Source organism: Eleutherodactylus coqui, chromosome 4 (assembly GCF_035609145.1).
Source record: "Eleutherodactylus coqui strain aEleCoq1 chromosome 4, aEleCoq1.hap1, whole genome shotgun sequence".
In the NCBI taxonomy this organism is placed as follows: domain Eukaryota; kingdom Metazoa; phylum Chordata; class Amphibia; order Anura; family Eleutherodactylidae; genus Eleutherodactylus; species Eleutherodactylus coqui.
In genome coordinates, this window is record NC_089840.1 from 49,816,334 (window position 1) to 49,825,489 (window position 9,156).

At 35.3% G+C, this 9,156-nt stretch overlaps 1 protein-coding gene across 1 annotated transcript; it reads right to left on the bottom strand.

Moving 5' to 3' along the window:
• Nucleotides 1-2,499: 2,499 nt before the first annotated feature.
• Nucleotides 2,500-4,389, bottom strand: GJA8 (gap junction protein alpha 8). Its single transcript, XM_066601534.1, has 2 exons — nt 3,258-4,389; nt 2,500-3,098 (listed from the first exon to the last, which is right to left on the bottom strand). The coding sequence occupies exons 1-2, from the start codon at nt 4,387-4,389 to the stop codon at nt 2,500-2,502; spliced, it is 1,731 nt and encodes a 576-aa protein (XP_066457631.1).
• Between the last annotated feature and the right edge of the window lie 4,767 nt (nt 4,390-9,156).

The window sequence follows — 9,156 nt, forward strand, 5'->3', positions numbered from 1 at the left end:
ATTACACTTTATAAAACTAAGCCTGATCATTGTTTTACTATTTTCAATTTTCTCAATCAACTACTTTTTCATAACTATATATATTTTTTTTATATATATAATTCTAATAATACATTGTTCTTTTTTTTTACATTAGTTGCTTTCTTAATATTTGTCTTGCAATTTTTAGATTTTTTTTATGATTATGGTTTTATGATTTTTATGGAAAGTTTATGTTCAATATATTTTATGCCTCTAAATTAAAAATAAAAAAATACATAGGGAAAAAAAATAATATGCATAAATTATGATACAGACAAAATTACATAAGTAATATGTTAAAACAAGTTAAATATATACATTTTAAACCCACAAATAAAACACAATTCTGTGTACATTTAAGTCATTCAATCTCTATTCAAAAATAATAGAATGAAAAGAAAAACTATATAATATATTTTTTCTCTCTCTCTCTTTGATTTATGAATTTAGAAAATGTGACATTAAATTGCATTTGCCATTAGCCCATTACATTTGTCAATACACTCACCTAAGAAAAAAGCTCATACCCATCCACAGGGAAGGACAAGATAATTCACCAGGAGTAGCATTGAGACAATGGAAAACAGAGAAGTTTTTTAAAGATTAGACATCAGTAATAAATGGTCACATCAAGTAAAATGATCTCTACTATAGAGCTAATGTGCCAAGAAATGTTTTAGATCCCAAACTACAGCTGAATATTTGACCAACACAGGGCTCTAAAAAACATTTATACTGTCTCAACCTACCAGCCGGTAGGTGTCTACCCTCTTGATGATCTTTGCATAAATAGTACTTTGGCTTCGTCAGTCATTAATCCCCTTTATTTGCTACAGTTTCCTTATTTGCCAATCTAGGATTGGGAACAGACCTAACAAGGTCTCTAATATAGAGCTAGAGTCCCATTTTCAAACATATTGTAAGAAAATATAGTCATGCTTGAAAGATGATGTTTTTGGAATTGAGACTTTGATAATACTGACCAATTTTTAAGACTTATTTAGTATTCATTTTTCTCAAATGCATGTAAAACAATATAGAAAGAGAGCAAGATATAACATATACTATATGCTGCCCGCATGATTTACTATATTCATGTCGCTTTAATTTCTGCACATCTGATGTACAAGGCTAATACTTAATAAAATACTTAAACCTTCTAAATGAGCTGAAAATATATCCCCCTATTACCTCTATGTAAAATATTTTTTGACAATCATTTCTAATTTATGTAGTCCATTTCTTTCCTTTTTTTCCCCTAAACATCCAGATGTGCATATTAAGATTTGATTAGAATGAATTGTCAAGTCCTTGTCCTAAGAAATAAAAATAAATAAATAAAAATACGGTATCAAACCCTAGCCAAAAATATAAAAATGAAAATATCAAATTTATAAAAAATAAAAAAAAAATTAAAAATATCAAATCCTAACCAAAAATAAGAAAAAAAAATTTAAACCCGGTTAAAAAAAAAAAATAATAATTATAAAGTAAACTCTTAACAGTAATTGTTTTAACTGTACCCATCATCTGCTTGGAATTCTCTGACTTTTCTGTGCAATAAGAAAAGTAGAAGGCTTGTATCCTGTTGAAAGTCTTTTAACGTGTAAAATATCAAATGTATCTGCCTCTACCTTTTCTATGTTTTCCTTCCTTTTGTGCTGCATAACACTGACACTGAACACAACTGGAAGTTACATCAGGGATCCGGAGGTAAATTACAGCCACTGAGAAGAAAAAAATTGTCTGGTGACTATAACATTACGAAAAAAAAAAAGCATACAGTGATCTGGATACGCAGAAGAGGTGCCCCTCTGGGCTTATCACATGGTGCATTACAAAGAACATTAAAGAAGGTTGTGGATTGTTTTATGAGCAGCACACCGGTCTCTTTTTTGGGCCTATATTGTAAAAAATATATTTTTGAAAAAGTGTAACTTTTTAAAAATTTTTAATTATCCTCTCAGGCAGTGATATTTTATTTTTTTGTATAATTATTATTTTTGTTAGTATAACCCTAAGAAAAGCATTTTTAAAAATCTTTTTAAATTACTTTTTTAAACAATTTTTACTGGCAGATAAATTAAATATATCTGTGTAATATTTTTCTTGCAATACATTGTCCCAGATATCAGTTTATGACTGAGGTAATTGCTATACAAGTTTTTTTGGCTCGGTAGTAATGTATGTTAACCCTTAATATTCATGTATAATATAACCTTTAATATTCATCAACATTGAAGGGAAACTATTGGGCATTCGTTGAACTGTCTAGAACTATGAACAATGTATGTTTTTTCTATATTTTTCTTGAAAAACGTGTGAAAAACATACAGTACAATAGATCCTGGGTATAACCTTTCCTTAAATAATCCATTCTGCATTATAAAACAACCTGTGGCACCTCAGAATTCAAATCAAGTTGACTGGTTTGTGTACCTTGTACTATTTTGCTTCACTGGTTTTACTGCTTTCTATTCATACTGTTAAATCATCTGAGCGAGCCCGGCTGCTTGCTTTACTTAACCTACTGAGGGATCTAGGATCAGGAATTAACTCGAAACTCAGTAAAGGCAGCTCAGGGACCGGAGTTTCTGCTTCAAAAACATCTGGCTTCTCAGACAAAGGTTCTGGGAAACCATGTTCTGAAGGGATATGTAAAGATCCGGCATGGTCTGAAAGAGCCCTTGATGGTGCACGTTCATAAGGGACCTGGTCAAAATTTGTTGGATTATTTCCATCTAACACTTGCTCTGAAGCTACTGGAGAGGGTATATTTACTACAGGGGACTCAAAGGCCATGTTATCTAATTGAGCATTAATAGAATTGGCTCGAGAAGGTGTTTGCTCAGACATGGCATGCTCAGAAGGAGCATGCTCTGAAGCAGCCCGGGATGGAGCTCGATCTGAGGGTGCACGCTCAAAAGGAGCAAGGTCAGAAGGTGCTCGGGATAGAGCCCTTTCTGAGGGAATACGCTCAAATGGGGCATGTTCAGATGTTGTCCGAGATGGGACTCGCTCTAAGGTTGCATGCTCACAAGGAACATGCTCAGAAGCTGCTCGAGATGGAGCTCGCTCTGAGGGTGCACGCTCAGAAGCAGTACGGGAAATGGCTCGCTCTGAAATTGCTTGCTCAGAAGGTGCTCTTTCAGAGATTGCATTGTTAGAAGGTAAATTTGCAGAAAGTGCATGCAAAGAAGGAACACGTTCAGAAGTTGCACGCTCAGAAACAGCACGGGATGGTGCTCTTTCAGAAAGTGCACGCTCAGAGGGGGCACGCACCGAAGGGGCCCTCACTGAAGGGGCACGCTCAGAAGGTGCTTGTTCTAAGGTCTCAGCCACTTGCACTTTCACCACCTCTTGCTCTTCAGCTTGACGATATGAGGGCAGAGTTTCATCATAGGCCTTAGAGATGTCTTCTAGGAGGCCTGTGCTGCTTTTGTCATAATTATTAAAGTGAGTCGGAAGCGGGCTAGCTTCTAATCCAACTTCAGTCATCGGGTAGAAATGGGAGGCAACCTTTTCTTCTTCTAGTAGCTTGTACCCTTTAGATTTTGGAATGGAAGAAATAGCAATGGAGTGTAGTGGCTTCTGAGAAACTTCTCCAAGTAGCTGATTTTGGTGATCTGGGCTTCTCTGGAATGCAAGGCGAATCTTTTTCCAGCCCAGATGACTAATCTCCACCACATTTAGAAAGAGTGATACAGCAGCAACTGCTAACATGAACATAATAAATACAGTTTTCTCAGTAGGTCTGGAGACAAAACAGTCTACGATATTTGGGCAAGGCCATCGACTGCAGCGGTACAGGGGAAGGATCCTAAAACCATAAAGGAAATATTGGCCCACCACAAAGCCAACCTCAAAAAGTGTTTTGAAGATAATGTGACAGATGTAGGTTCTCAGGAGGGTTCCTTCCAAACGAAACTTCTTAGTACCTTTGGTACTGGTTTCCTTAGTGGTTCTGATGCTGCCTTGATCAGGAGCAAGCGGCAGCCTTTCTTCATTCATTTCCTGCTGCCGACTCATTTCTGCTTCCTCTCGTTCCTTTCTTTTCTCCTCCATTCGAACATGGTGTACGGCATGTCCCACATACACCAGGGATGGTGTGGAGACAAAGATGATCTGCAGGACCCATAGCCTGATGTGGGACAGAGGGAATGCCTCATCATAGCAGACATTTTCGCAACCAGGTTGCTGAGTGTTGCATACAAAATCAGATTGTTCATCCCCCCATACAAACTCAGCAGCTGTTCCCAAAATAAGGATCCGGAAAATGAATAGGACTGTGAGCCAGACCCTACCAATAACGGTGGAGTGCTCATTCACCTCTTCTAAAATATTCCCCAAGAAACTCCAGTCTCCCATTATCTATAATCTGTAAAAAAAAGGAGAAAAAAGAAAAACACAAAAAAAAACAAGTACAACTGTTACTAGTATCCTGAATTACGCTATGGATAAAATGAGAAGCACAATCTAATACCAATGGAATAGGTACAATATATTCTTTGTAATAATATATTTATATTTTATAATACATTTAGTCGATTATGTAAATTACCTACAAGCAAAAAGTTGTCCACTAAAAAAAAATTACAAACTCTAATAATTATAAATCTACAAATCTATTAGTGCAGCCATATTCAGACAGCTATGTTCTACCCATTGTATTAATCAGTATTACAGATGTAACACCATAACCGACCCAGGGTTCTACTGAATGTAACTTACTAAGGTGCGGTATGTTCGATTCAGTAGGATGGTGGGTGTGTCCAGGTGTAAGCTGGACTATCTAGAGTTAATCACAGAAACAATGCGGCCGTCTGAATGAGGCCTAGCAATAATATTGCTGCCATTACTAGTACCTCTATGAGTGCTGCTACTTACAATTATTTTGAGAGGTAAAAAGGGCTGAAAAAACTAATCTACGTTACAATGTATATGTAAATTTCAGTAATCTATACTGGCAGATATTACTGATAAATCTAAGATATCTGTCTGACTCAGTGCCATAATTTTGTTTAAAGTAGCTAGAAAACTTAACAGAAACTTTACAAAAGTTGAAGCATTATTGTATATACAAATAGACCCATAAAATTGCATTCTACATGTAAAAATAAGTAATAACAGAAACATTTTAAAAAATATATAAAATAATTTTTAAAAATTAAGCATAGAGACATGTAGGATTAAGTAGAAAGGAATATTATCCTATATCTTCAATTCAGGAAAAAGCACAAAAATAAAATAAAGCTGAAGCACAACAACCTCTAATATGTAACTTCTAGCTTTAATTTAGAAAAAACTGCAGAAAAGCAGATTTAAATCAAAGTATCTTCAATAATTTTAGTCAAATCGAATCCTTCAGTTTGTGTTCTAGACAGCATTTCATGTCTCTACACAATTACCACATACTAAACTGCAAATAGGTTAGGTTTTAAGCCTAAAGTTGTTAAAACTATAGCAGAAGACAAAAAAGCAACATAAAAAGTATAGAAAACATTAAAGACATAAATTATTAGCACACATAAAAAGTACAAAATGGGCAACTTGCCACAGTGAAAGTTCCACTGGAGAAGACGTTCCCACTCTTGGCACCCTGCTGTCAAAAGTGAACCTTTGTCTCTGGCCTTTCCTACCTAAAGTCCCAAACTTATCGCACGACTGAGCAGATGTGACTCAATTGACCCTGATGGGTGGGTTTTAGTGTCCTGCAATATTTAAGCTCCGAGCTAGACAGCCTTTATGAAAGAGTGACAATTGGTGACGTGTTGGACAATAGACAAGAACAGGGCAGACACAGCGGTGGAAAGTAGGAATGTATGGAATATCATAGGTGTGGCTTTATTACCAATCACCATGCATAAACTTTTCATAGAGTGCTACTGTTAACTCCACGTATGTCAAATAGAGAGTTATCTATCTACAGTGCCCTGCAAAAGTATTTACCCTACTTGGTGTTTTTCCTGTTTTATTGCATTACAACCTAGAATTAAAATTTATTTTGGGATGGGGGTGGGTGGGTTGTGGTATTTGAATTACACATCATACTGACCACTTTGTGTAAAACAGTTTTACTGTGACTAAAACAATAATCAAGACAAGATCTATCTATCTATCTATCTATCTATCTATCTATCTATCTATCTATCTATCTATCCCATATCTATCTATCTTCTATCTATCTATCTATCTATCTATCCCATATCTATCTATCTATCTATCTATCTATCTATCTATCTATCCCATATCTATCAATCTATCTATCTATCTAATATCTATCTATCTCATATCTATTTATCTATCTATCTAATATCTATTTATCTATCTATCTCATATCTATCTATCTATCTATCTATCTATCTATCTATCTATCTATCTATCTAATATCTATTTATCTATCTCATATCTATTTATCTATCTATTTATCTATCTATCTATCTAATATCTATTTATCTATCTATCTCATATCTATCTATCTTATATCTATCTATCTAATATCTATCTACATATCTATCTCATATCTATCTATCTATCTTATATCTATTTATCTCATATCTATTTATCTATCTCTCATATCTATCTATCTATCTATCTCATATCTATCTCATATTTATCTATCTAATATCTATCTATCTATCTAATATCTATCTATCTATCTCATATCTATTTATCTATCTATCTAATATCTATTTATCTGTCTATCTCATATCTATCTATCTTATATCTATCTAATATCTATCTATATATCTATCTCATATCTATCTATCTATCTATCTTATATCTATTTCTCTCATATCTATTTATCTCTCATATCTGTCTATCTCATATTTATCTATCTAATATCTATCTATATATCTATCTCATATCTATCTAATGTCTATCTATCTACCTCATATCTATCTATCTATCTAATATCTATCTAATATATATCTATCTATCTATCTATCTCATATCTATCTATCTATCTATCTATTTCATAGCTATCTATCTAATATCTATCTATCTATCTCATAACTATCTATCTAATATCTATCTATTTATCTATCTATCTGTCTATCTAATATCTATCTATATATCTATCTACCTCTAGCTAGTTAGCAATAGATAGATAGAGTAGGAATAATTTAGAACCCTGTGTATCTAGCAAGAAGATTCAATTCTTAACAGTCTAGAAACAGTTTATATTTCTTCTATTAATCTATTGTTCATCATACAGATGTAGCTGATAAGAACAACCATGTGTGTATCCTAATGATTTTCTCAACTACTGTAACATAATGCAGTAGATTTACCTTTGGAATACCTTAGACAACTTAGTGTGAAGTGGTGGAGTTGTCCCATATAACAAATTCAGCTCTGCTATATCTGTACGTGTCACAACCTTTACAATTGAAACAGTGAAAGACGACCATGTACTGTACCTCAAAAAATTCCTTGCCTTCCAGAAAAAATATCACCACAAAACCAAAGCAATGCCAATTGTAAAGCTACATGTTGATACAAATGCTATTACTCCTGACTGCAGTTGGTGGCATAGTGATGTGGTAACTCATCACTGCTATACGTATCACACCTATAAGATAGTTTTGTGAATAATGCAGAATGTTGCTGTGATGGTGTCTCATACTGCCACTCAACAAATTGCATTATATATTCTAGAGAGGGCTCATAAGCCTCAGAACTATGTAGGAATAGACCTTTACGACCCTATGGATGGATATTGGGGTAGCATCTACCGTAATAAATGACATACACATTTCATCATACTTACAATCAACCACCTATTCCTTGTAACCGTTCAGAACGGCCTTTGTTTTCTCCTCTTTTGGCTGATACTCGTAGTAAAGCTTTTGCTGACCCAGCTCGCACAGAGCTTTAGACAGAGGCTGCTGCTGGCCGGTTAACATGTTCTATTGGAATGTTAGACTGAACTGAACATGTACAGAAAAACAGAAAATTCCGGAGTGAAAACTGTTCTATGATAGACATTATCTTCAGTGCAAAGTATAAAGTGAAACCTCTCTTCGAAGGACCACCTTTGATGGATTTTCAGTGTCTGTATAAGTATTTTGGCTTTTTGCTTAAGAAGACAACTTCTCGAGAAGACCAATCCTCACTGCAGTTGGGGGTGGTCAACTGTCTATGCATATACTATACAGTGAAAATTCTCAAAGAGACCAGCTTTGAACAGAATTTTCTGCCGTAGATTTATAAATCCCTGGTGTCACTTGTATATCGGCCTCTTCTTTGAGAAGACCACCCATCTAGAAGCCCATTTTGAACTGCAATTGTGGGTGGTTGTCAACCTATGTATGTACAGATGTACAATTCTTTAACCCAACTACTGTGGCACGTTACAATGTTCACATAGTGCACCTAAGTTATTTGTATAGTGCTCCACTCATTCCAAGAGAATGATAACAGACGTGTTTAATGCAAATAGCGTAGAACACCGTGATGTGCTACGCTATTAATGGACACTCATAAAAAATAATCAAGCACCTAGAAGGAGTTGGCGGAATCAAATGAAACTTTCTCTGTGTGATTGTTACGTTGATATAAGTAAGGGATTACAGTATCAGAGCAAAAGGATTATTTATTGTGTAAAACTGAACATTTGAAGGTAGGCTCTAGTACCCTGTTGTACCGTCTCTAGCTTGGATACAAGATGTGATACGGGGGCATGGAGGCTCTAGTACCCTGTTGTACTGTCTCTAGCTTGGATACAAGATGTGATACGGGGGCATGGAGGCTCTAGTACCCTGTTGTACTGTCTCTAGCTTGGATGTAAGATGTGATACGGGGGCATGGAGGTTCTAGTACCCTGTTGTACTGCCTCTAGCTTGGATACATGATGTGATACAGGTGGGCATGGAGGCTCTAGTACCCTGTTGTACCGTCTCTAGCTTGGATACAAGATGTGATATGGGCAGTCATGGAGGTATATAGTTTCTGTATATTATCCTGCGACTTATCAGTTCACATTTGCTGTAACTAAGCCTCTAGATCGTGCAAACTCATAAGCTGTTGAAGTTGGTAACCTAAATGGTCCCATTCATGTTCTATTGGTGATAAATCTGGTGACCGGGCAGCCACAGAAGTGTGTCAATGTTGTGGAGACATCCCTGTAAC